This window comes from Peromyscus eremicus, chromosome 16_21, assembly GCF_949786415.1.
Source record: "Peromyscus eremicus chromosome 16_21, PerEre_H2_v1, whole genome shotgun sequence".
Lineage (NCBI taxonomy): Eukaryota > Metazoa > Chordata > Mammalia > Rodentia > Cricetidae > Peromyscus > Peromyscus eremicus.
Genome location: NC_081432.1, coordinates 24,514,866 through 24,542,459, shown reverse-complemented (window position 1 = coordinate 24,542,459; position 27,594 = coordinate 24,514,866). Strand labels below are relative to the sequence as shown.

General features: G+C 52.6%; 1 protein-coding gene across 2 annotated transcripts in view; it reads right to left on the bottom strand.

Annotated features, from left to right (window-relative positions):
- The window catches only part of Adamts14 (ADAM metallopeptidase with thrombospondin type 1 motif 14), a 73,885-nt gene that overhangs the window by 3,434 nt on the left and 42,857 nt on the right, over nucleotides 1-27,594 (bottom strand). Inside the window, exons 5-20 of one of the 2 annotated variants that reach the window (XM_059281742.1) lie at nucleotides 27,307-27,390; nucleotides 26,667-26,821; nucleotides 24,496-24,603; nucleotides 22,672-22,815; nucleotides 21,647-21,779; nucleotides 20,373-20,486; nucleotides 18,689-18,837; nucleotides 16,116-16,291; nucleotides 12,497-12,630; nucleotides 12,017-12,140; nucleotides 10,735-10,815; nucleotides 7,423-7,586; nucleotides 4,281-4,452; nucleotides 3,714-3,846; nucleotides 1,838-2,045; nucleotides 411-540 (exon numbers count right to left, since the gene is read on the bottom strand). In XM_059281742.1, coding sequence (XP_059137725.1) covers nucleotides 411-540; nucleotides 1,838-2,045; nucleotides 3,714-3,846; nucleotides 4,281-4,452; nucleotides 7,423-7,586; nucleotides 10,735-10,815; nucleotides 12,017-12,140; nucleotides 12,497-12,630; nucleotides 16,116-16,291; nucleotides 18,689-18,837; nucleotides 20,373-20,486; nucleotides 21,647-21,779; nucleotides 22,672-22,815; nucleotides 24,496-24,603; nucleotides 26,667-26,821; nucleotides 27,307-27,390 — 2,209 coding nt within the window. The remainder of the gene's footprint in view (nucleotides 1-410; nucleotides 541-1,837; nucleotides 2,046-3,713; nucleotides 3,847-4,280; nucleotides 4,453-7,422; nucleotides 7,587-10,734; nucleotides 10,816-12,016; nucleotides 12,141-12,496; nucleotides 12,631-16,115; nucleotides 16,292-18,688; nucleotides 18,838-20,372; nucleotides 20,487-21,646; nucleotides 21,780-22,671; nucleotides 22,816-24,495; nucleotides 24,604-26,666; nucleotides 26,822-27,306; nucleotides 27,391-27,594) is intronic. The other variant, XM_059281743.1, reaches the window with a different exon arrangement.

The following is a 27,594-nucleotide window of genomic DNA, read 5'->3' as shown; positions in this document are numbered from 1 at the left end:
CAGGTGCCCTTCTCTGCTGAGCCATCTTGATGGCTCCATTCGTTTCTTACACATAAAGTGTGCAGGGAATTTTGTACAATGTTTTAAATGATTCGGGAAGTGAAATGAGGTTTGTATATCCAAGTGGAAGGGGCTGGGAAGGTCTTTTTACCCTCAAGGATGCTGGCTAACTGGGTATTATATTTTGATCGCAACATATCCTATGCAGTCAGGAATGGAATCTTCCATCTGCAGCAGCATGCCACCCGGCTGGCCGGAGCTCCAAAAGTTCTGGATCGGGAAGCATTTTGAATTTTGGATTAGGGATGCTCAACCTGTCTTTGGACTTTCAAGGGGCCAGGATACGTGCTGCTGCGTGGTCACGGCCAGAGGATTGGGCTGGGCCTCCCGCATGCATCCTATCTGCTCACCTCCACAGGCAGGCAGGCTGCAGACCTGCACGGTGTCTGGCTTGACTCCCTCGCACTGCCCGAGGGCATTGGAGATGTTCCGGCACACCACCTGCCGCTGCTGGATGCCCTCTCCACAGGTGGCAGAGCACTGTACAGGAGCAAGAAGGCCAAGAGCCACAGTGCCAGGTGCGGGTGGGTAGGGGAGAGAGAAGAGAGAGCAGTGAACTCAGCGACGGAAAGGTCCAAGAAGGTTGCTATGCCTTCACTGGATCAGATGTGGCCTCACCAGGACCCTGCCACCATCAGGTTCTCCTGAGCCAGTATGAAGAGCGCTACCCAAGCTTGGGACTCCCCAGCTCTTTCCACAACTTGAACTGTGAACACGACTCAGGAGAGGTCTTCTGGGACCCCAATTCCATCGACCACAACCTGTGTTCGCCATCTCCACTCTATGCCCAATTCTCAACTATTTCATGTTTCACTCTGGTAGCCTCCTCTAACTCTGACTTACCACGCGACATGACCTGGGGCTTGCAGGAGCCTGGATTGTGGCACTTGCTGCCACCCTGGCTCCCTTTCCAACTCTGCAAACCAGGAGAGTTGGGGGCCAGGCCTTCAATAATGTTGGGGCTCCTTTTATCCAACACTGATTTACAAGGGTATGTCCTCGGGGTCTTCCTCCCAGGAGAAGCATCACTCAGGACAGAAGACAAACTGACCTGTGTGTGTAAGGCTATCAATGCCACCCACCTACCTTCCTTGTATCTGACACACTCCTGACTGTGATAAACGGACTGAGGGGCACTGTGGGGGGCAGGGCAGGGTCCCTGGGAAAGTCCTATCACCCAATGTGACTAGGTCACTTCTAGGCACTTCCTACAGCCTCTCCTAGCAGGATGGGGAGGAACTTGGACTGGGACCTGTGACCGTTGATCAAGACCCAAGTGTCACGGAACCAAAGGGAACCAGGAAACGCATAGCTCCTCTTGTGCCTGTCACATCCACTGTAACCCTTGCAGGTCCAGCTGTGGTGTGTAACATCTGTCACTGGCTTGTTTGTCTTGTTCCCTCACTGATCTGAAAGCCCCATGAGGGTGAGAGGCCTGCCTGTCCAGTAATACTGGGCTTCCAGCCTTCCTTGAATAACAGCCAGCATACAGTTGTTGCTCAGTAAATATCTCTGGAACATAAGGATGTGCCTTAATTTGTTCCTCTACGACACGGGGGCATGAAGAGGTGAGAATGGAGGCAGGAGTTTCCATGAAGACCCATCATGCACAGCGTGCCTGAGGGCTGCTCTCCTTCCATCTGAGAAATGTCAGCTCATGTCAACGATGGGTCCAGAAACTCCGCCCACGGGTATATCAGAACTCAGACTCCTCCCCTCCCCACCCACACCCACTGCTGTCCCACATGCTTCCACCCACTCTGCAAGGACCACTCACCTGGGACCAGGCTCCCGTCCGCCACTGGGCTGGGCAAGGCACACGGAGGCATGGTCTCTTGGCCTCTGGCCGGTTACCTAGGCAAGCCTTGGCTGGCATGGCCTTGCGGGTGCCGTTGGAGAGGGGCAGTAGGCACTGTACTCCCCGGGTCTGCAGCCCCAGCTTCCCACAGCTCCGGCTGCAGGCACCCCACTCTTCGGCCACCCACCTGGAGACAGACAGGACAGAGGTGGAGGGCAGTGGGAGCACAGGGACACTTGCCCTTGGTGCTGCATCCCACCAGAGAAGGCACGTGCTTCAGAATGCTGCTGCCCCATCAGCCGGCCTTGGGGAGGTTGCTAGTCTCTCTTGCTGTCTCCTTGGGTAAGGAAAAGGTACCTATTTAAATCCTGGCCCCTCGAGTGTCCTTGGGCAGCCATGAACTCCACCAAGCCTCAGTTTCCCCCATCTTTTCATCGGGTTTGCTCTAGCACACCATAAAGAGTTCAGAGCTACCCTATGAAGGAACTGTACCGGATGCTGAGACTCCAGGGTGCCTGCAAACACACCAAAGCCACCCTTCTTGTGGCTGTCCCCTCTGGTGGGGACAAGAGTGTGACCAGGCTTGCTCTCAGCCCCTGCAGCTTTATAGCGGGGATGGGGGAGGGGTCTGCAAACTTCTCAGCAGCAGAGCCAGGGATGAGTTAGGTAACAGTGTAGGAATTCCAGAGGTAGAGGGAAGGGCCCCCCCCCCTCCTTGTCTTTTAGCTAACTGGGGTGGGGAGGCACATTCTCAAAGTCAACCCTTCTCTTTAAAGGACAAGTCTTGCCATATGCCTGTAATCTCAGCACTTGGGAGGCTGAAGCAGGAGGATGGCTGAGAGTTGGAAGCTGGCCTGGGTACACACACACACACGCACACACACACACACACACACACACACACACACACACACACACACGCACACACACACCCCAGAGATGGGAAAGGGAGAGAGAGAGAGAGTTGAAGAGGAGGGGGAGGGTAGAGGAAGGAGGGAGGCAGGTTGGGGAATAACTCCCCCCCCCCCCCCGAATCCTAGACAGTCCTGCATGCACGCCTCATGGTCCCAGTTGTAGGAAGTCCTATGAATGACAGCAGAAACTAAAGGGAGCAGGGGCACAGACAGGGGGTGACACTCTGTCCTGGCCTGGGTGTGCATCAGGGGATCACAGTGGACTCATGCTGGGTATCAGTTCCCATGCCAGCCCCATCACATGTCCAGCCCTGGAGATTCCCCCAGGCTCCAGGGTACCCCTGTTCCCAGCCAGGGGGCACTCCCAGGGAAGCAAGAATGTGAAGAAGACCCTTTGCAGTTTCCTACCAAGCAGCTACCCCCACCTCTCTGGGGGTCCCCGGGCAGCACCACCCCAGGCTGAGGGGACCAACCTGGAGTTCTTAAGCCCAGCTCAAGTACCTCCCTTCAGACTCTTCTGAATAATCCTAAGAACATGACCTTGGGCTCTGAACAGCCTGTTCCTCAGGCTAGGGAATCTTAACCAGGGATTAGCCATGGTGGGGGGCTGGACCCCCAGAGACCAGGTAGGGAGAAGGCGGTAGATAGCATTCTTGCCCGAGATAGGAACCCCCTGCCTCACTAAGAGAAAGCCCGGGCTCTATCATTGAAAGAACGCTAGTTGGGGCAAACCAGGTGGTACCTTCCTCTTTGGAGCAGTGGAGATCGGCAATGACGAAACCCAGCAGGGATGGCTGGCCATGGAGGGTGGCCACAGTGCCAGCCGTGTGTCCCCCAAGGACCTGGTTGCAGGCTTTGTGCATGAGCAAGTGCGAACGTAGCAACTCTAGCTACCTTCCCCGTGGGCCAGGGTGGAGAGAGGCAGGGATCCGAACACTCACGTGGGCTGGGGACACGGGTGGTGGTTACATCGCCGTCGAATAGGCTTGGGCCTCTTTTTGTGGTCACACAGGTGCCGCTGCACCATGTGGTGGTCCCGGCGGCGCCGGCAGCCGTATTTGGTGAACTGGATTCCTGCAAAGGTCGGGCTGCTGTGGGCCAGCTGGAGGCCTTCTGTTCCAGGCCTCCTGCCCTGTTCTTGTCCTGGGGGGGGGGGGGGACCTTTCTAGAGAGCCTCTTTTCCCTCCTTGTCCCAGCACTCTGCCCTACACAAGTGACTTTCTATAGGACTCTTCCCTCTGCCAGCCCAGGTGAAGGGAGAAGTGGCTTTGGACAGCTAAAGAGACAACCTGCCCTGCATCCTGCTCTTGCAGGCCCCGGCTCCACCCAAAGCCCTGCTCGGAAAGGCTTCCAGGCATGGGAGATCATCAAGGAGACACTGAGACAAGAACAGTGGCACCTCAGAATGGAGACCCTTCTTCCTGACTCCCTGACCCAGAATCTCTGGTCTGTTCTCCCCCACCCCCGCCGCTCCCCACAAAAAACTGTAGGACCCCAACAGCGGATACCTCCTCCACAGGTCTTGCTGCAAGGGGACCAGCTCTTGAGAGCCCACTCATAGGTGTCCGTCTCTTCCAGGAGCACGTTATTGCTGCCGATGAGGGGCAGCAGGTCCTCGTGGATGACGTACTTGTAGGCCAGGCTACCTCGGGGCTTACCCTTCACCGCCGGAGGCAGCACCTGAGGGGGGAAGACAAGAAGGAGGCAGCACGGGGCCCGAGACAGAAGCAGGTCCAGTGGGGTCCACGGGGGTCAGGAATATGCTGGGGACTAGGCAGAGGGCCTGGGACATGCCTCGGTGATATCGTAGCCTACAAACCCTCCCCATGGGGGAGTCTAATCACAGATTGACACAGGAGGGGGGCGGGGGATCACAGCCACCACCTGAAGCAGAAACAGCCACTGCCCACAGCCACCAGGTTCCAAAGTGAGCTCTTGGCTTTGTAACTGAGACACGATCCACAGCATGTAATCCGCCCTATTCAAGTGTGCAACCCAGCGATTGTTGAGTACTTAGCTGGGGGCAGGCAGGACATTCACAAACTCCCATTCCCCAGAATAAGCACCTGCTATGTACCCAAGAGCAGCCAGGACCAGGCCATGAGCCATTCTCTCTCCCATAGACCTGCATCCTGAGGAGAAGAAGACCCTAGGCCGAAGTCTTTGGCATCCAAACTGTCTGACTTAAGCAGGCCGCCAGTGAGCAACCTATTATTTTTTTTTAACTTTTTAAAAAAATTTTATTCTTTGTGTCTTCCACATCATGCATCCCGATCCCACCCATCTCCCATCCCCTCGAATCTGCCCTCTGCCCCTGCAACCTCTCCCACCTCAAAATAAAACAAAATTTAAAAAAAAAAGGAAGAGAGAGAAAATCTCGTCATGGAAGCTGCAGTGTGACACAGTGAAATCAAGCAGTAAACCCCTTTATCCATACATCTTTACATGCAGGCGTTAACTGCAAAGAATCTTGGTTGGGTTTGAGGCTCCTGCCTAGTCTGCTATGGTATTGACACGGGGTCCTCACTGGGACTCTTCCTGGACGTCCTGTTGCTGCCCTGTGTCATGGAGAGCCTATAGCCCTGGGTCTGCAGGACACCTCCCCCAACACACACACCTGTGCTCCAGCAGATCACAGGTGGAATGGACATTGGGGCGGGCCAACGCTTAACCCTGGTTCTGGGCCTGGGGAGTTGCAGGGTTGGTCAGCCTGCCATCTCTCCCCTGTGTTCACCAGGGTGAACTCTCCAGCATTGTCCTGGCGAGTTCACACCTTGCAGAGATGAGCAAGGGGCAGGGCAGGTTCTCCTGCTTTCACATCCTCTGGGTCGGCTCTCCCACACCTACACCTTCATGGCCAGCTCTACCGTGTTGCTCAATTGAGGTGTAGGGGCCACGCTCCCAAGTGCTGCAGTTGATGAGGGACAGGGACAGCTCTCTCGCTCTTATGATGTCAGGGCCAGCTCTCCCACCTGAGGCAGGGGAGTAGGGTGGGGGTGGATCTCTCCCCACACATGCGGCCACATGACAGATAATGGGGACAGTGAGCAACCTTTTTAACTTTCCTTCTTTCCTCCTTCTCCTCTCTACAGCTCCTCCACCCCTCCCCACCCCATCCCCACCCCCACCTTCTTCTTGGGTCTCACATTGCCCACATTGGCCTTGAACTCATTATGTAGACCAGGCATGGAGGTTCACCCCTGCACTCTAGGCAAACATTCTACCAACAGAGCGACATCTCCCCCTTTCCCTTCTCTCTTTCCTCTTCCTTTTTTTAAAGACAAAGACTCATGTAGCCCACCTCCCAAGTGCTGGGATTATAGATGTGTGCCACCATGCCTGGTCATTTTTACTTCTTACATTTTTTTTTTAATTATTTGAGGGCAGGACTGGGGAAGGGGTGAATGCCATGGTGTGAGTATGAAAGTCAGAGGACAGGCTGAGGAAGTGGGTTTTCTCCCTCCACCATGTGAACTGTAGACATTGAGGTCAGGTCATCAGGCTTGGCATTGGCACCAAGTGCCCTGAAGCAGGACCCATCTTGATGGCCTCTCTTCTTACTTTTGGACAATGTCCTTTAATGCACAAATGTCTCCAGGTTGATGAAGTGTAATGTACATCTATTCCTTTTGTTGCTTATCTTGTTACCGAAGAACAGAGAGTCGTGAAATTTTACCCATTTCCTTCTAAATGTTACAGGCTACCACTTTGTTTTGGTGTTGATTTTGGTGTTGGTGTTGTGTTGTTTTGTGTTGTGTTGTTGTGTTGTGTTGTTGTTGTGTTGTTTTGTTTTGTTTTTTTGAGACAGGGTTTCTCTGTGTAGTTTTGGAGCCTGTCCTGGATCTCTCTCTGTAGACCAGGTTGGCCTTGAACTCACAGAGATCCACCTGCCTCAGGCTACCACTCTTCCATTTAGGCCTTTCGTCTACCTTGAGTTGTTTGTATATGGCATGAGGTAGGACCTCAACCTTTTATATGTGAAGGTTGTGTTGTCTCAGCATCATTGTTGAGACTATATTTGTCCCTTGAGCAAACATCAGCTGACTCCAGACACACGGGTGGCCACAAACACAAGGTGAATGGAAAGGATGCGTTAGAGGGAACTCTCACACCAACAGCCTCAGAATTTGCCCTCCAGAACATCACTGACCACTGAGGGCAATACCAGGAACACAGCCCATCCAAGGCCCCTGTTGTCAGCTCAGGCTGATGACATGGGCACAAAGCTTTTGTAAACCAGTCTGAGGAATTACCAATTCCTGCTCCATGAGCCCTGGCCTAGGAATAGGAGAGGGAGTATGGGCAGCAATGGACCTCAGTTAGGATAAGGGCCCTGTCCCTTTCTCAGAGGCTGGCACTACCACAGTCTCTTCAGGCCAGCTGCCTTAAAGGTCCCAAAACCACCTTAGTCCTCACACATATATTACCATGCCACAGTGCACGTGGATGCTGAGGGATACTGTGAGGACACAGGAACTAGCCCTAGCTTCACAGAGCTGCCCTTCCAGACCCCATTTCTCACCCCATGCAAAGGAACATATAATCGCTGCATTCGGCCTCTCACACACCTGGGGAAGGCCATTTTAAAATGTATGGACCAGAAAGTGGGCACAAAGGACAGGAAAGGCCACCGCAGGCAAGGAGGCTCACCAGGACGTCAATGGCTTCAGGCAGGGGCCCACTGGTCTTCAGGCTGTCCTTGGTGTCCTCTGCTGCATGCTCCCACTCCAGGCCCAATGCAGTGAAGGTCCTGGTAGAGGCCTCCTTGCCCTTGGGGCTGAGGATGAAGTTTCCGGTCACGTGGTTCTTCACCGCTGGCCAGGGGAGAGGGGCAGAGTTTTCTATTCCCCTCTACAGAGGCCCATGACTCTGACATTCAAGGCTTTCCCAGGAGGCCCCTCCTCAGGTTCCTCGTCTACTTATCCCCCTGAGCTCACCCATCAGGACCACCTAGGAGCCCTCTGCAAACCTGTCCTGCCTCTGGGCCCAGATGTACACCACCGATCCTGTATCACCCTCCCCCTCTTCTTCCACACTGACGAATGGCTACCTATAGTTATGACTCAGTTTAACCTGTTTCCAAAGCCCAGCCCTCAGGGATGCTGCTGTCTCTGTAGGATCTATAGCAAAGCCCAGAGCACAGGAGAGGAAGCTAGTCACAGGGAAGTCCCTTTGTCCCTGGGCAGCCTCAGTCTGCCCTTCTCGAAAGTGAGACTGATCCCTGTAGCCAGCACCCAGGGTTGCTTGCCCAGGTAGATCTTACAATAGTCCCCAACACACACACACACACACACACACACCGTCCCAGGCAATGAAACAAACTCATGTATGTAACAGCCTCCACAACCTGTGATGGGTACCAGTTGGCTGCCACTGTAGCCATAGAAATGACAAAGGCATGATGCTGGTGTTGGGAGATTAGGACCCAGGATAGTTCTGCCTCATCCCCCGTGAGTGACTAAGAACCCAGAGAAGGCCCTGAGTTGACCCCAGGCCTCAGTTTCCCCGGGGCCACTGTGTCCATGTGTTATGGTCTTACAGGTACCCTCAAAGCCGAAGAATGGGAGCCACCGCAGCTGTGACAGAAAGAGACACAGCTCCAGGAAGCTTGAAGCGTCTCATATTACCGATAATAATCTACAACGATGATGATTGGGAACATTTTTTGTGATAGCTGAGCTTGCCAAGAAACGTGGCATTTTGTGTTCGTGTTTGTGATGGATCAATGGAAAGCGGCAGGACTCGGTAGCCCAAGAGGCTGGAAAGGCCTCTGGGGCGTGCCATGGAGATATTGTAGCCTGCATACTCTCCACGAGGGGGTTTGAGCAGAGACTGACATTGGAAAACACAGGCCCCCCCTGAAGCAGAAGCAGCCGCTGCCCGCAGCTGCCAGGCTGGGTTCCAAACTGAGCTGGGTTTGCAACTGAGATGCAAATCCACACCGTGTCATTCACCCTATTAAAGTGTGCATCCCGGGGATGATTTAGCACACTCAATCATCATCACTGTGTAAGCTCAGAAGACTTCCGCCACCCCAAAAGAACCCCAGCACACATAAGCATTCACCCCACCTCTCCCACACACAGGCCCGACCACCACGGGTCTATGGGATGGTTTTATAGAGGAATCTCTCTTGGATATGCTTATTTCTTTGACTGCCAATTTCATTTTAGTAAAAAACCAAACCAAACCAAACAATAAAAACATCTTTCATATTGCATTAATGTCTTAACAGGAACTTTAAAAATTGAAAAAAAAAGTTTATTTATTATTATTGGTGAGGGGAGCATGCGTGATGACCTATGTGTGGGGGGGTCAAAGGTCAACTTTGTGGAGTCAGTTTTCTTCCGCCTTTTAGCGTGGTTTTTTTTTTTTTAATTTTTTTTATTTTTATTTTGCAATACAATTCAGTTCTACATATCAGCCACGGATTCCTTAGCGTGGTTTTCAGGGATCAAATTGTGGTCATTCAGCTTGCGTGGCCTTTACCTGTAGAACCATCTTAATGGCTCTTAACTTGGATGTTTATTTTATTTTATTACGGGAGAGGGTCTTACTATGTACCCCTGGCTAGCCTGGAATTTGCTATGTAAAGCAGGCTGGCCTTGAACTCACAGAGATCCGTCTGCTTCTGTCTTCCAGGTATTGGGATAAAAGGTGTGCATCACTACCACCACTAAGTCTGGCCTTGACTTTTTAAGTTTAATCTGTTGGGGGGTTCTAATTTGTGTGTGTGTGTGTGTGTGTGTGTGTGTGTGTGTGTGTGTGTACATGCACGCGTTTTTCATATATGTACATGTTTGTGTATGTGTGTATAGGTGTGTGTGGTGTCACATGGAGATCAGGAATCTTCATCACAGTCTTCCTCAGTCACTCTACCATATTTATCTCTTTACTTATTTTTGAGACAGGGTCTCTAGCTGAGCACGAGGCTCAGAAATTCAGCTGGGTCCGGCTCCAAGGATCTTTGGCGACGACTGCTCGAATGCTATGATTATAGGCACACACAGCTACACTAGCTTTGATGTGGGTCCTGGGGGGTCAAGCCCAAGTCCTCATGCGTACATGACAAACACTCTGCCCACTGAGCCATCTTCCCAGCCTCCGGGGATCTAATCTTCAATGTGTCTTGGCTTCAGGTTTGTATAACCATTACACCTTGTTTAGTAACTGTTTAAACAGCATTAGAATAGGGACACAGGGCCCATATGGTGGACTGCAGAAATGGTTGTCCACCCCTCTTAGCCCTGTGATTTACCACTTCCTCCATGAGGAAACACGAAGTGTGTTTCTAACCACTGAACCCAGGACTTTGGCTACATGACATGGGTCAATGCAATGTCAGGAAACAATGTGGAGGTCTGCAGAGTACTTCCACCCTGGGGGCCCCACCTTCTCTTGCTACTGCAGATGGCCATGGGACAAATATCCAATGGATATCCCCGGATTTACTTGTTGGGGTCAGTTGTGGCTCAGCCGACTGCCAATACCATCTCCACACTTCCTAGGCCAAGTAGCTCCCAACCGACCCACCAGCTGCCAGTGTTTACCTGTTGGGGTTCAGGCACCCAGTAGAAGAACCACCCAGCTGAGCCAGCCATGGCCATGGCCACAGAACTGAGATCCTATAACAACTGTTGCTTCTCACCCTTACATTCTCGGTGGTGTGCCATGAAGCAGGAGTTGCCTGAGCCCTTCTGTGAACCTGACTTTTCTTTAGAAGCCGTCTGCTCACATAAGAAATTCGAACAGTAGTTGTTCTTAGTGGGAAAAAGCCAGCCCTGAGGGATGGGCGTGTTTACTACATTCCCCTTTAGCCCTTCAGGAATTTGAGCTATGGGACAGTTGATCCATTCAGCATCAATTTAAGAATTAAAAAGGGTTGTCCGCCTTTATCTAAGTCTGTGAGGTCCCACCTGCTCTCTGGGACCCGCCCTGTCCTCCCCCATACACGGCACTCACCAATGCGGTGGGGCGCCTTCTCCAGCAACTCGATCTGAATGTGCCTGGCACCTGCCGGGATCTGGACCTGTTTGAGAGCGGCTGCCACCCAGGGGCATCCAGAAAAGCAAGGAGAGTCCTGAGAGGGTGGCTCCCTGCTGGGCACCCCACCCACCTCACCCCTCACCACCACCGGGAACACTAGAACTTGTCAATCGTAGAAACTTTCAGAACAAGGAAACATCCTTGGCTGGAAATTAGGGGAGGGCACATGAGATGCTGTGGCTCCAAGCGCCCTCTAAGGGTCACTCCTGTGTGCACTGAGGTCCGCACAGGTAAGTTGCTTTTATTTCCCATTCACGGCCTCCTTTTCTGCTTTCTTTTCTAATCCTCCCTCCCCCTCTTTGCTCCCTAAGCGACTGCAGGGATGTAGACGACACCAGCTGTGAAGACCCTACATGGCTCTCTTGGGCCGACCCAAAGCTTGGAAACAAGCCTCTCTTGGTCACCAGCCTTTCCCTGCTTCAAAGGGTGAGGCAAAGCTGTAAACTCCTCCAAGAGGACCAGACTTACTCCACTCAGACGTGTAAAGGAGTACTGGTCCTCTTCTCGAGAGAGTTTGGTAAGGATGGAGGTGGAAATGAAAGAACTCGGGGTACCAGGAACTCAAAGCAGAAAACGTCCCAGAATTTGTTTTTCAAATGAGAATAGAAAATAAGCAGTCCAGTCATGGCCATGCCATTAATACTGTCTGACCCCTCACTCCTACCAAAAGGCCCAGGGTCAAAGAGATGGCTGTGTTAACAATCTGATCCCGCCCCTTGGCGCCACCCTGTGTCCTGATGTAAAAAGTCTCTTTTAAAGGGAAAACTCCATCTATTTCCCACCCACCCCCTCTTTCTGTCTGTCTCCCTCTTTCTGCCTCTCTGCCTCTTTATCTCTCCATTATAATAAACTCTCCATGTGGATGCAGTCTGGGTTGTGTATCACTGTGCATCTGCCCAGCATGTTTCCCTGCACTGGAGGGATGCCCTTGGGGTTCCCCCACAAATGCACACATAATAATAAATCATAACAGGCTGAGTATATGTCCTCCCACGTTACCTAACCAAAAAAAAAATAAATAAATAAAAAGAAAAGAAGAGAAAAAGAAAAAGAAAAAGCTTTTTGGGCTCCTGGGCTCTGAGTCTATGCTAGCATGCCAGAAGAGAAGGGACCAGCCACATGCAGCCTGAGAAGGTCAGCAGACAGGTTCCAGAACCCTCCCCTCCCCAGCGTTGGTCAAGGAGCCAGCCATGCTTACCTGCCTGCTTGGAGGCCTTCCCCAGCGTCCCCTTCACGGTCCTGCAGTGAGAGTTGTCCCCACCACAGACACCACATCTGTCATCCGCCTTCATGGATCCCACTTCTTTGTCACAACCAAAGGGCTGGGGAGTGGAGGTGAGGTCAGTAGAAGGAGGTTCCCTGCCTCCACCTCGCAGGCCCCCTGGCTCCCTCCTGAGACCCCTGGCCCTGACCCAAGAGGGAACCCTGGCACATGAGAACTCCCCCAAAATTCACCCTGTGACCCAGGTGAAGTCTTCACCCAGTGTGGTAATTAATGAGTCTCAAATCGCCTCTTTTGCCTAATGGTGTAGGACAGAAAGGGACCCCCAGCCCTAGCCGTCCTTAAGTGTGGCAGGTGAGCCATACTTATCATCCGGGGAACCAAAACATGGCAGGGCAGCCAGCCCTCCAGGCCCCATGAGCCAGCAGAGCATAAACAGCCTGAGGGGGTACCCACCACACATTCGCCGCGTGCACAGACACTGTACGGGTCCCGGTAGCTGCAGCGCGTTCCGTCATGGACCACTTGGTTCATAAATACCACATCTCCAGTGTCTGCAGACTGGCAAATGAGCTCGCATTTCTGGGCATCTGTGAGGAGAGAGACACTGCTAAGCCCCGCTGGGCTGGCAGAAAGTGGGATGGTTCAGGACGCCGTCAGCATGTGGTTCAGTCAAGGAGTCCAGGGCCAGCTCCAGGGCAGTGGTAGGAGCTCTGTCTGGGGGATGGGGTTAAGAGACTTGCTGTGGCATTCATGGATTGGTCTTGTGACCTGAGACAAATGTCTCCAGACTTTGAGCCTCAGATCCCTTATTTTCATGACCGCCGATCAGTTAAAATGTATTATCAGTTCACCGAGAAAAGTCGATTGACAAACTACCAATCGTAAGCCAACACCTAGGGCTAGAGAAACAGCTCAGTGGTTAAGAATGCTTGCTGCTCTTCCAGCGGACCTGAGTTCAAGTCTCAGCACCCAGGAGGGGCCACTAACAATCAATTGTGATTCAAGCTCCAGGGGATCTGACACCTTCTGATCTCTGTGGGTACCTGCACACACATTTGCTCTCATGAGTGTGTGCACACACAACTAAAAATAAATCACACACACACACACACACACACACACACACACACACACACACACACACACATATATATGAACCAACCTAACAGATGCTCACTGGATACCAGATCCTCCCAAAGCCCTTTCACTCCTTTGAGAAAAAAATAGTAAATGCTTGTCATGATGACTTGATTCATCTCATTTCAACATCTGAGTGAGGAAGGTTCTAGCATTATGGGATGTACCCAATGAGTTTAATTAGGGTCACCTATGTGAACATCAGTCAGGGGTTACTTAGAGGAGCATGGACAACTTACAGTTACCCCCCCCCCCCCCCCACACACACACTAGAACACAACCTTAGTGTTTGCTCAGGAGCCGTCACTTTGGGTTTGTATGTATGTGTGTGTGTTGTATGCACATGTATGAATGTATAAGCATGTGGAGGCCAGAGATGGATGGGCATCGGGTATCTTCCTCAATCATTCACTATCTAATATTGAGAGACAGAGTCTCTCATGGAACCTGAGATTCACTGATTTGGCTGGGATCAGTCTGTCCCTGCCCATCCCTACCAGTACTGGGATTATAGATGTGTGCCACTGTGCCCAGCTTTTATGTGGGTCCCGGGGATCCAAACTCAGGTCCTCATGATTAGGAGCCCTTTATTTACAGAGTAACTTCCTAGTCCCTACCTTGTTCTTTGAGGCAGGGTCTCTCATTGGATCTGGAGTGTGCTAGCTGGCTAGTAAACCCCAGAAACTCAACTTTCTCTGTCTCTCTTGTGATGGGATTACAAGTATATGCCACTGTGCCTAGACTGATTTGTTTAAAACAATTTTAAAGGCTTATTTTTAATTTTTTATGTATATAGGTATTTTGCCTGCATGTATATCTGTGCACCATATGTGTGCAGTGCCCACGGAGGCCAGAAGAGAGCATCAGATTCCCCTGTAACTGGAGTTACAGGCTGATGTTAGCCACCATGTGGTGCTGGGAATCAAACCTGAGTCCTCTGGAAGAGCAGTCAGTGTTCTTAACCTCTGAGCCCTCTCTACAGCCCCAGACTTATCTTTTTATATGGAATCACTCAACTTCACATATTTGCAAGGCGAACGCTTTACAACTAGATTACCTTCTCGGCTCCCCCCCCCCCCACAGCGGTACTGGGAATCAAACCTAGGGTCTCATGCATGCTAAGCAAGTGCTCTGCCACTGAGCCACACCCCAGCCTGGGCTCTACCACCACAGAGGAAACACAGGACCAGAGGCTGAGTAATTTGCTTAAGGCCACACATGGAGTAGTTCAGCCAAGCTTCCAACTGCAAAGTCACTTGGGTCTCGCAGCTGGGCACACCAGTAGGAGAACTGTATGTCCCAAAATGAAATGTTCCCTTCTCTCTCTCGGCTGATCATGTCCTAAAAAGGAAGTTGCAGCGAACATATAAACACCCTCTGTGTTTCTTAGAAAAAGTGAGGTTGGGGGCTTAGCTCACTTCCTGGAATTGGTCTAAAGTCCTGGGAAAGCCTGAGGTCCAGCTGTCCCTGGACCTTCTTGCCCTGCCTGCCCAGGCCTCTCTGCTTCGCCTTCCCAGTGGACCTGCAAAGCATTCAAAGCCAGCCCTTGCTGAAGCCCATCCTGAGGAGCCCTGCGGCATCTGCTCCTCTCTCCAAGCTCCCGAGGCACCAGGTCACTTCTTGCTTCCCTCACACAGGACTCCAGTTTGAAGTTACAACATCTAAGGCCACTTTAGAAAGCCTGCTTGAGAGTCAGATTCCGGATGGGGTCTGAGTCTGAGAGCTTTACCTCCAGAGGAGAAGCAGGGTCCTTCCAGTGGACCCGGCAGCCAGGTGTCTGGGCAGCTGACAGAGGCAAAGGAGTGGTGAGCTCCCCAGAGTGGGAGGAATCCAAGCAGAAGGAAGCTCTTGCCCACTCCTGCAAGGGCACTGCTGGGAAGTCTGGGACTGGCAAGACTTCAGAAAGTCCCTTGCAACCTGAGGAATCTGCCACAAGCCGGAGCCCGGGAGCTCAGGGTGCTGAGGTCAATTTGGGCTTGGGAAGCCCCTGTTCTCACAGGAGCTGCCTGGGGTCCAAGAGGTGGGAATCACTGCAGCAGCAAAGCCCTTCCAGCCTCAGGCCAGAAGAGCCAGGCAGCCTGGCCATTCCTGGTCTAATGCTGCAGTAGGAGCTCTCACTGGGCATCCATGAAATGACGGGGTGTTGGCCTCAGTGTGGTCCTAGCATCAGACCTTCCAAGTCCTAAGGCCTGTGCCTATCCTAGGGCAGCCTCTGGTGGAGGAACATGAGGATTCCCCAGGTTCCCATCCTCCTGCCTTTCAAATGACCTTCAGCAACTGCCAAAGGGATGCCTGACCCATGACACCTAAAAGCCGGCCTATAGTGGGTTGAAGCTCTTCTGGACACGGTACTATACCCCTAAACTCCAAGAAGTGAACTAAGCCTTTGCTCTCTCTCTCTCTCTCTCTCTCTCTCTCTCTCTCTCTCTCTCTCTCTCTCTCTCTCTCTCTCTCCCTCCCTCCCTCCCTCTCATTTGTTGAGACAGTGTCTCACTACGTATCTTTGACTGGTTTAGAACTCACCTTATAGACCAGACTGGCCTTCAACTCACAGAGATCTGCCTGCCTCTGACTCCTGAGTGCTAAGATTAAAGGTGTGTACCACCACGTCTGGCTAACTTAAATGTTCTCTGTACTCTCCTTTCTAGGGCAGATGTCTTTTTATACAGGGAATGAAAAACATCTGAATGACACCTGCTATCAGCATCCCTGGAGAGAAGTCCCGCCTCCACAAATTGCTTGCCTTATATGCGCACCAACCAGGGATGGCCTCAATGGTGATGGTGACTCCAGAAGTATGGGACATACAGGCCTACCCAAAGGACTTGAGTCTGCCCACAAGCTCCCTGTGGCAACCCCAGGTCCTCATGCCTCCAGAGGTGGGAGAATGGGAACGGGCACACGCTCAAAAGCCGGGCAGAGCGGGGCCACTCACCGTCCTCAGGCTCGTAGGGCAGCCAGCTGTGCTTGGCATTCTGGTGGATATAGTAGGAGTTGCGTTTGGCACACTGCTGGGCCCGGAAGTCCTCGTAGGGCCCAGGACAGTCCTCACTGTTGCAGATCTGGTACTCAAACATGGGCCCGGTGCATGGGCGGCCTCCGTAGGCTGGACTGCAGTGGCAGAGAGACCAGGTGAGCCAGCTGGCCGGGAAGGCTGGGAAGAGGGAAGCTTCCTACATGAGACCTGGGACCGCTCAGTCCTACAGTAGCTACGGGAGACCTCCACTGACTTATCAGCTCAGCAGTGACCTGTGGTGTTGGGTCTGCTGAATTCGGGGCCTTCTGAACCGACTTTCTCCTCCTTTCTTTCTGAGACAGGGTCTCCTATAACTCAGACTGGCTTGGACTATGTAGCTGAGGGTGGCTTTGACCTTTGGATCATCTAGTCACCCACCTCCTGAGTATTGGGATTACAGGTGTTTGCCATCATACCCAATTTATATGATGCTAGGGATTGAACCCAGGGCCGCACGCTAGGCAAGCACTCCACCAAGGGAGCTACAACACTGCCCTCTCCAGATCCTTTTCCTCCCTGACTATTTTACCTGCAGGAAGAGAGCTAGCTCCTATCTCCCTGGGGGGGGGGGGGGATGACAACACACGACAGAATGACAGACAGACACAGGGGCTGGCTAGCCCTCTCCGCCAGTCAGTCATCAGCCTTCCTTATTCTTTTAATCCCTCCAGTCCTTACTGCAGACTGCGTAGACGCTCAGTCAAGGACAAGGAGTTCTCCCCATCCACTTCCGTTTCATAACATGATAGATGAAGGAGCAGCCAAAGAGACTTGGATTTTGAACCAGAAGAGCTGATAGCCTAGTCCTGACCCTGACCCTGTGGCCTTGTTCACTCACACTTGGCTTTGCTGTGCCTTGATTTCCCCCTTGAAACATGGGGCCATCATAACTCACCTCCTGTTGTGACAAAACAGAGACTCGGCCCTGCTCTGAGACACTAGGAGAACTCCAGGCTTACCACGTGAGCACACAGCGTCCTGTATACAGTGCTCAGAACACTTCCTAGTAACAGCAGCCATTGCCTCTGGAGTACTTAACCCTTGCTCCAGGGATGAGCACACACACATATTACTCCATTTAAGCCGCATAAGACAAAAAGCTATTACTACAGGAAACTTAATAAACGGTAGCTCTGATCAAGGGGATAACTTGTGGCAAACACAAGGCAGTTTATCAGAGTAAACACCACTATGCCTTCCTACCACCTTGGCTGTGGTGCAACAGAGGAGAATTGCAAGGTAGACCATGTTGATTATCCTTCCTATAAGGTCAGCATGGTTAACAGACACTGGTTGCTCGGGTAGCGGTGGGCCGCCAATCCTTGTAGGTAAACAGTGCATCACCAATAACCACTATTTCTTTTTTTCTCTTTCTGCATGTACGCGAGTGTGTGGTGTGCACGTGAGTATGCATGGTTATAAGTATATGGATGTATATACGTGTGCATGGTGGCCCAAAGTTGACATTGGGCATCCGCCTCACTTCCCACTTTATTCATTGAGATAGGATCTCATGCTGAAACTGGAGCTCGCTGATTCTGGCTAGTCTTCCCAGCCAGTTAGCCCTGAGGGATCCTGCATCCCCATCTCTCAAGTGCTAGGATGATGAGCAGCCATCACACTTGCCCAACTTTTATGTAGGTTTTAGGGAATCTGAACTCCAGTTTAGCTTGCATGACAAGCACTTTATCTGCTGGATTATGTACTTTGTACCTCTGGATTATGAAGACTACTTCTAAGGGCTCTGGATGTACTGGGGCCCTGTGACCTATTATTATGACTGTTCATTATGTCACTTGGAGCAAGGAGGGCCTGGGCTAGGCCCTGTGGAAGTCCCTAGACCAGTGGACTCATGGCAGCTTCACTCAGTTTACCCACTCCTCATTAAGACATCCTAAGCAAGCAGTTTCATCCTCGGAGATGAGAAGTGTGGGGAGCTGGGGCTAGGACATTCCACAACTGTGAAGTAGGGGAGGGGATCCTACCAAGATGACAAAAAGGGACAGACAAGTGTCTCCCCAGAACACTGAGGTGGGGAATGGAGGTGCTGGTATTAAACAGAAGTTAAGGGGAAAAAAAAAAAAAGGAAAGGAAAGTTTGTGTATGTGGCAGAAAGCAAACTTAATAGCGTGTAATACATTGAAATTAGTGTTTACTCAAAGTTTGGCCAAAAGATTGAGGTGGTGGGAGGTTTTGAGGACCTAGCAGAGTCCTGGGCCCACCCAGTCTCTCTGGGGACTCCTCTGGATATGACAACTTGAAGCGTTATCTCAGGCACATCTCTGGAGGTCAGACCCGGTGGCTCACTAGTAAATGCTGGTAGGAGAGACCTGCCTTGCTCCAACATTCTGGGTTCTTATCCAGGGAACACATGACTGTCTGTAGGGGTCACTCTCCTGTACCCTCTCTACAACCTTCCCCTCTGAGTGTCTCTCCTCTGGGCAGGTGGTATCTCCTACCCTGCCCACCTCAACCCAGATCACCATACTCACGGAGGGTTGTCGCAGTTCCGGCTTCGGGATCTCACTCCACCTCCGCATGACCGAGAACAGGAACCAAACTTGGTCCAGGAACTCCAGCCTCCGTCCTGGCCGTAGGTTTGCTCTGGTGACTTCCAGATACAGTGACCTTTGAAGCACCACTGGGGTAGAGCAGAGGGCATGTGGTCATCTCGGGCCACCACAGTGGAGCCTGCAGCAAAGGTGTTCCTTGGGGCACACAGCATAGCTGGTAGAGACCGGGGCAAGCCCAGAAAGAGAGAGTCATTTACAGACTAGCCTGGGGAATGAACTGGACAGGATCCCAGACCTCCTGGAATATGGGTAGCTGAGCCACCTCAGACAAAACGCCATCTTTCTTCAATGCCCTGCTGGTAACAGCACCACGCAGTCAACAGCAGCACACACAGCCCTCCAGAAACAGCCAACATTCAGTCCTCAATGAGATTTGCGAAGACAATGAATGGGCCGCTAGTTCATGCATCACCCTATCTGGTGTGGGCGGGGCTGAGAGGGGAGGAAAGTTAACTGTCTCATCCTGTCTGAAGCTCACCTGTACCCTGAAATGTCCCCCCGAGGGACCGTAAACATGCACGAGCCAAGTCTGTGGCCTGTAGCCAAGGGATAGATACAGAGAATCTGAAGAGCCCGGGTTTGAATCCCAGCTCAGCTGTTACGAGACGTGTGAGGCCTCTTCACTTTACTGGACCTCGGTTTGCTCATGGGTTAAACTGCTCTAAGAACTGAAAGCGCTGGGCTGGGTACTCAGACAAGGCCTAAGGGACTCTCTTCCATTTTATCACAGGGTATTGGGAAAAATACAGCATTTTCTGGATGCCTCTCAAGAGATGAACTGCTCATCTTGGAGTCCCCTGGTGGGACTTAAAAACCTAGACACCCAAGCTTCAACCTGAACAGTTCAGTCAATCTTTTAGGGTCCTAAGATATTTAGAGTGAGGGGTGACTTACACCCCACAGAAGCCACTCCTCTGGAGTGTACAACTCAACGTCTTCATAATCCAGAGGTGCACATCCTTCACCACAGCCAAACTTCAGAACGGTTTCACCACCGCCCCCAAAACTCCTCTGTATCCCTCTGTGGTCACCTCCTAGTCCGGGAGTGGGATCTTTAAAGATCTTGAGAAGATTGCAATGTGTAGCCAAGGTGGAGATCCACTGGCTAACCGCACGCAGGACTGGGACCGGGGATATGGGACTTTAAATAGGGCTGCTTAGGGCTCTCAGACTGGCCAGGGAATTCTCTGCACCATGCAGGCCCATGGAAGCAAACATGTGAAGGGCAGATTGCAGAAGAGGAAAAAGAGATGTGGTGTGAGGAAGAGGCAGCCAGGGAGCGGGGAAGGAGGTGGGATAGCTGGAGTCCCCCCTTTATCCCTCTCCGTTAACCACTCACCTTGCGGCCTGACCCTTTCCTTAACCCATCTCGGGTTCAGTCATCTCAAGTCTGCTGTAGCTCAAGAGACCAGGCTACCCCAGGCTGACCAGAGAGACCATGTGAGAAAGAGCAATGCGAAAGTGTGGGGGTCATGAGAAGACTCTAGGCATGGGTACTATCCACGACACATAGAAGCAGGGCCCTGGCACTTACACCCATGCCAGGGATGGATGGTCTGCGCCTTAGGAGGGCTACTTCCTCCACGCAGCCCCACACAGGTACCTTGCCCGGTGCGCACTCCGTCCCATCCAGTGGGGGCCCCTTCTTGGTCTTGCAGAAGTATGGGTTGTCAGGATGGCTGCACCATAGCTGCTTGCAGGGCTCGAAGGTCCTGAACTGTGAGGCAGGGGGATGAGGTAGGTAGTGACAGAGAGAAAAGAAGGCATGGTGGATGCTGGGACCCGAGACGCTACAAGGTAGCTAGAAGCTCCTATACTATAAAACTCCACTCAACCCTAAATGCCAATGGCTCCTGGGCCTCCTCTGTGCCCCTCCTGCAGTCTGAAAAGGGGCCCTTCACAGTACACATGCTTTGTCCTCTCGCCAACCTTCACAGAAGCCACTTGGAGACTCCACAGAGGTCTGGGCCCAGGATGCCCCTGATCCTTGTGGAGTGTGGCAGATCTTGAGGGGACCCACATGAAGTTGAAACTTTCCCATCTCCATCTAATATGGACACCCAGTGAGGTCAGAGGTCAGTCATCTTGTGCTCTATACTGGAAGGATACCCCCAATTTCATCACTACTTTCTTAGCAGCTCCCCTAAGGCAGACAGGCATCCCACAAAGACAGCCCTTGGGCACTGGAGTCCACATCCTGCTCTTTAGCCCCAAGGCAGTACTGTGTCAAGCTACATGTCCCAGCATGGACCAGAGAGTGGGGAAAATAACCAGGCAAGGGTTCCAGGCTACATGGAGCAGCCTATCCTGTAGAATGGAGGGGAGGGAGGATTCATTCTCTGGGTGTAGATACAAAGTACTAGGGTCACAGAAGCCTATTCTGTAGATGTCCCCATCCTGAAATGTCCTCTTGTGTGAGTCTCTTCAGGGTAGGTCAAGCTGACCTCCAGCCTTAAGGCTCGCCCTGTCCTGAAGAGTAGGAGCAGGGTTATGTTCTTTGGTCTAAGATGTGGACATGGGTATGACCCCATGGGCTAAGGAGATAGACCACCACGCCCCACCACAGTGTCCAGAGGTGAGGACTTTTCTTGTCCCAGCCCCTGGCCTGATACCTGGGCTACCTCACAGGTAAACTCAAGGGACCAGACCAGCCAGGGCATCAATGGCTGCTTGCCCTCCTTGCCTCTGTGCCCAGGCCTCTCTATCTATAGGGCTTGAAGGTAGGACTGGATAGAGTCTACGCCCTGTCCCCCACCTCGTCTCATTGTGCTGGAACCAAGTCTGCAAGCCCATCCATAGGTCCACTACTGGCAGGGTTGATGGTATCCTGTAAAGCAATGGCCTGGGTCATACTAGCCTGGCACCCAGCCTACTCACAGCCAAACAGGTGTGGTACCCAGTGCCAAAGTCGAAACGGCACTGTTCATCCATGGAGTAGTCGATCCCAGGCAGTTCAGGGGGCTGGGGCCAGGATCGCTCAAAGGGGTCATCAAGGAGGCAGTCGTAGGAACTGCAGGGGGACAGGGGAAGTGAGCCAGCCTGAGGGATAGAAATCCCAAGCCTTCCCTTCCCAGGTTGGGGCTTTTAAGTAGCAAGGAAGGTCTACAGGAACTTGTACCCACTGTCCTGGGCCCCCGTTGTCTCTTTCAGGGAGGATGGGAAGTCACAGCCTCCCTCTTCCTATATGACTGTCTAGCAGGAGGATTCCAAGGGCATGGGCAACAAAGCCTGGCTAAAGAACTCAGGGTGGGTCAAGCTGACCTCCAGATTCAAGGGTTATCCCTTGTCCCGTCCTTCAGGGTAGGGCCAGGGTTATGTTCCCTGGTGACTATGGCCTCATAGACACATCTGAGAGTTGGCTTGTGGTGTTGGCTTGCACACATAAAAGGAGGCACTGTGGATAAGATTGGGAGCAGACTTGTGGACCCTTTGAGGGCACACTGCCTGAGTCGAAGTGTACCTACCATACAGAAGGTTATGGTGGGTGGGCAATGGAAGGTCGGTGACTAGTGTCTCTGTCTGCTTGGAACACTTGTCCTACATCTCCTCATGCCCTCCCCACATCCCTGGGGAACTGAACCGCCCTAGCTCCATCTGCAGCATGGCGTCATCTACACACTTAATGAACACAGACTCCCAGGCCCCACCCATAGAGAACTCTAGTTAGCACCCGGGTAGGGTAGGCAACCCTGGTTTTTACTAGGACTTCCACGGTTTCGGTCCCTTGGTCGCACTGCGGTGGGAGGCTTACTAACCCACCTGTGGTGCTAATGTGGGGGGACGGGAATTAGAAGGGGCACAGAAAGACCAGGCCAGGCGGGTAGGGTGAGGGCAGGACAGAGTTCAGGCTGTGTAACCTGGGCTTGCCCACCCATCCCTACCCTGGGGTGGAGGAAACCTACGGGAGGTAGCGGCTGAGCTCCAGCTTGCTGCAGCGGGACCAATGGAAACGGTGGAAGGCAGCCTGCACCAGGGGTGCCATGACGCTACCGAGGCTGGTCTCATCGTCACAGCCGTTCCCCTGGCCATCGTGCTCCATGCCAAGCCTAGAGGGCAAGCGAAAGTCACCATGTGGGTCCTGACCCTGTGCATACAGGCAGATGGACCCCAAACAGCAGACACTCCTTGGACCAGGAATTCAGACCGGACCTCCTAAGCCTCCGCTTCCTGACCACGCCTCTGCTCCTCTCCTCCCCGCTGGAGACCCACCCCTCCCTCAGACCCTGTCCACAGCCTCCCAGCTCTTGAGGATGGCCCAGCTGGGACACCAGTGTCCACTCACCTCCCTTGTCTCCCTCTTCCCAACGTTCCCAGGCTTATCCAGGCCCCCGGACACACCCAACCCACAGACAGGACTGGGAAGGGTGTGTATTCTGTTCCTCCTGCACCTCCCCGCACCATGTGGCTGGCACCAAGCTGGCAGGCCCATCCCCGGGCCCATTGCCTGATTGGCAGAAGGTCCCTGTGGAGGCTCCTGTTGTACAACATTAGCTCCAGCTGCCACATCCATGACTTGACCTCCAAAGCAAGGACCACTCACTTTGCTATCAACAGCTCTTACATCACCCACTGAAAGGCTTCCTCATGCAAGGACCCAGCCTCATTAAGTTCTATCTAGTCAGCCTCACTCACGGAATCCCTCAGTGTGTGGACTTCTTAAAACTCTCCTCGATGGACGGGTGGGGGGTGGCACATGCCTTTAATCTACCACTTGAAAGGTAGAGGCAGGCACATCTCTATGAGTTCAAGGCCAGTCCAATCTACATAGTGAGTTCCAGGCTAGCCAGACTACATAATGAGACCCTGTCTGAAACAAACAAACAAAAAAAACTGACCACCCCTCCCTCTGTGTAGGGTTCTGTACATAGTAGGCAGCCATGAAACTTTAAACTGTGCCCTTTAAACTGATATTCAAGACCAAAGCCCAATACTCCTAATTTCTTATATACAGTCAGTGACTTCATTGGCCCTTAGCCACTTACAGGACATGGCATAGACCTGTAAGCTTGACCTTGACAAGGAGGGGCCTCTACTTAGGAAAGAGTGGGCATCTCCTGCCCTTTACAGCAAATCGAAACCGCAGCACATGGTAGGTGCTCAAGAAATAGTGAATGAGGCCAGGTGAGGTGGCACCTGACTACAATCCCAGAATGTGGGCAATCTGAAGCAGGAGAGTCCAGAGTTCAAGGACACCCTCAGGTAGTTTGAGACTAGTTTGGGCTATATGAGACCTTATCTCGAAAAACAAACACACAAACAATAAAGAATAAACCAAATACTGGCAAAGGAGTGAGTGAATGTGTTCTAAACAGCATCCGAGTCCACAGGACTGGCTGCCAGCCCCAACTGGCTTACTGCCTGGGCTCGAAGTATGCCTGTTTATGATGGGCTTGGGCCAATCCCTCAGAGGGCACAAGCCAGGGTGAGCTGGAACTGGTCTCTAAAGGCTGCTGGGGTAAAGACAGAGTGGAGAAACAGCGAGGATAGAGGCCACCCGGACAGCAAGTCCACCTATGACAGGCATTCTGCCTCCAGCCTGACAAAAGCCAGGGCACATGTGGTCCCCACAGCCACAGGCATTACCTCCTGCCACGGGCAGCTGGTAGCTATCATATGTCAGTGACGGAATCTGACGTTGGCTTTTTACCCTCAGGCCCCCTCTGAGCTCAATACTCAGCCCATAGCCAGAAAGCCGCTCACTCACCCACCCTCCCAGAGCTACTTACACGTGACCGGTCTCATGCGCCACCACAAAAGCTGAAGAGAAGCCATCCTCGTGGTTGAGGGCACAGCTTCTTAGGGGGTGGCACATACCAGTGACAGGTGCATACCCTGCCAGGGAAGAGGAGAGCGGTCATAGGCAGGTGAGGTGGGCTCTGCTGACCCTGTGTGCCCAGCCTGAACAATGCAGAGACATCCCAACCTGGTGGGTACTGGAGGTTCCTGGAGAAGAAAGGTTCTCAAGAACCTCGTCCCAGAGAACAAACATGGGCCTGTTACCACCATGTCTCAGTGTTAGGACTTGCTCTTGGCCTACAGCTTTCCACGGTCCAGCAGCAACTCCTCTGAATAAGTAGAACTTCCTGGTGAGAACCAAGCCTGCACATACTCTAATTCTGTGAGTCACTCCACAAACAAGCTCAGAACACTCTATGTGGAGGTCAGGGATGGCCCTGTGCTCCTGCCTATAGCCCCAGCTATTCTTGAGACTAAGGTAGGAAGGCCACATGAGTCCAGGAGTTTGAGACCAGCCTGGACAAGATAGAGAGACACATGTTAACAACAGCAACAAAGAAAGGGAGAGAGAGGAGAAGGAGGAGGAGAGGGAGAAGGGGTGGAGAGGAGAGAGGAGGAGGAGGAGAAGGAGGAGGAAAGGGAGAAGGAGAAGAAGAAAAGAAGGAGAAAGAAAAGAGAAAGGAAGGAAGGAAGGGGAGAAAGAAAGAAAGAAAGAAAGAAAGAAAGAAAGAAAGAAAGAAAGAAAGAAAGAAAGAAAGAAAAAAGAAAGAGAGAAAGAAGGATTTTTCTGCAGATACCATGAGGAAAACAGAGACCAGCCCCTACTCCCAACACACCCTTCATTAAGGAGGGTCTGACTCAGCAGGGAGATGGGAATTGAGTACAGGTGTGCCCGAGGCCCACAGTTCAAGGATCGAGAGTTCTAGGTGAAGGAAAGGAAAGGAATGGCCCCTCCCCTGGAAGGTTTCCTGGGTCCAGGGAAAGAGGCCAAGGGAGTGACTTCTGAGGGCCACCAAGCCTTCAGAAACGCCTCTAGGGCTGAGGGCTGGGGCTCAGCTGAGCTTGCAAGGGACCATGCAGTCCATCCCAGGTGGTAAATAAACAACCAAAACAGACCCCCAACTGCAGCAGGAGTGGAGGCTGGCACAATCTGGAGATGGAGGTGTGGATGGGAAGGGCTCCTCGCCCAGGCCTGCCATGACTAGAGCGCTCTCCTGACTTACAGTTGTCCTGATCCCACCTTCCATTTTGACAGGGTTTGGGGAGCACGGGGCGGTGGTGCAGTGAGAAATGGCATGGAGCCTCTCAGCCTGCAGCTCTGGGGTTAGCACTACACGCCATGCCGTTCCACACACATGTGCCTGTGTCTTGTCCAGGCGTACATATGTCTGGGTGTCTGAGTGTAAGTGTACATATGTGTGCAGTGTCTCTGTGAATGTGCACGTGTCTGTGCATGTGGATACACACATATGCGTCTAGACACATTTGGAACCTGGTGGTCCAGACAAGGCAGCCCTTGGGTAGGCAGGCTAGCTGACTCATTTCCACCATTAAACTAAAAAAGCACCCCAAAAAGCACTCAACATGAGATCTAGGGAACCAATGTGGCCTCAGTGTGTCTCTTGCTGGTAAGAGGCACAGGTAAGTCTCTTCACCACTCTGTGCCTCAGTTTCCCCATATTCAAAGCGGCATGTATATAGATGCTTATGGTTGTCCATACTGCCATGGACTTCTGTCCAGCCCTCTACCCAGTGAGCAGCTAGCAGATGGAGAATGTGAATATTACATTTTCCCCCATTTGCAACTTGGGTGAATCCAGAAGCTGAAGAGCTCCTGGTTCCATGAGGTTGGCATGGGGCATAGGCTTCCTTTCCTACAGCCAAACAGTCTCCCCAAGTGCTCACAGTGTGGTGCAAGCAGAAGCATGGCTTATGTCTCTGAGGTCTTCAACCAGCAGAGGCAGGCTCCAGGAAGGATTCAGACACATTCCCTGGCCACAGTCCTTAAGTTCCAAGGCTTACCCCTCTATCCATCTATGTCCTGTCCCCGCTTCTTCCCTGGGGTGAGCCCCACAGACAGAACATTGCTCTCCAGGTCCAACCCTGAATCTCCACCTCGGCTCTGCAGGCTGCTCACATCTGGCCATTAAGTACAGTCCCTTGCATACCCGACGGACCGAAGTTCTGGCGGGTGAGGAAGATGACGTGGTCATGGTGTTCTGTGTGGCTCGGGTCCTGGCGCTGCTGGGAGTGTGCCCAGCGACACACCTGCTCCAGGCTGCGGGCTGGGTTCCCTCGCTCGATCAGGCTCAGGGACTGCAGGGACCAGGAGGGTGTCAACAGTGGAAAGGTTAAGAACCTCAGACATCACGGGAGCTCTCCTTAGAGGGAGGACACGGAGTCCCAGGACGGCAGCGCCTCTCCTAGAGATCACCAGCTGTCCACACCTGGCTGCTGCTGGCACACAGTCCTCCCTACACTGTTCCGTACCCATGCCCACGAGAGACTCAATGCATACTATTTCCACTCTCTTCAACCTGCAAGACGGTCAACTGTGCTGAACACTCTATGGTAGCCTGTGAGGAAAGTATGACCGTCACCCCCATTAGAGAGCATAAGCACCTGGTTTAAGGCTGCAGAGGTCAGGGTCCCTACGTTCAACAGTGACGGGACTTGTCTCCATCACTGCCCCACCCCCAAACCTCACTTTCCCAACAGACTCCTCTAGGAGAGGGATTTGACAGGTGACTCTCCGGCTTGTCATCCACCCTGCCTCCCCTCCCCCGCCGGCGGGGGCTCACCTGTCGGTAGCCCACCATGATCAAGCGGACGAGAGCGATGTTCACGTGGGCCCCCAGTGACTCATCGTGGTAAATCTCATCCACCTACAAGAAGAGCACAGAGTAAAAAAGCTGGCAAATTTCCCTGAGGGTGCCTGCTGCATGCCACACGTCCGGCCAGGCTCTACCATATGGCACTGTTTCACCACACCCCCGTGACCTTACCCAGCAGGCCATTTCCTTCCTACTTTACCAAGTAAAGAAACTGAGGCTAGGAGGTGGTGACTTGCCCAAGGACACGTGGCTGGG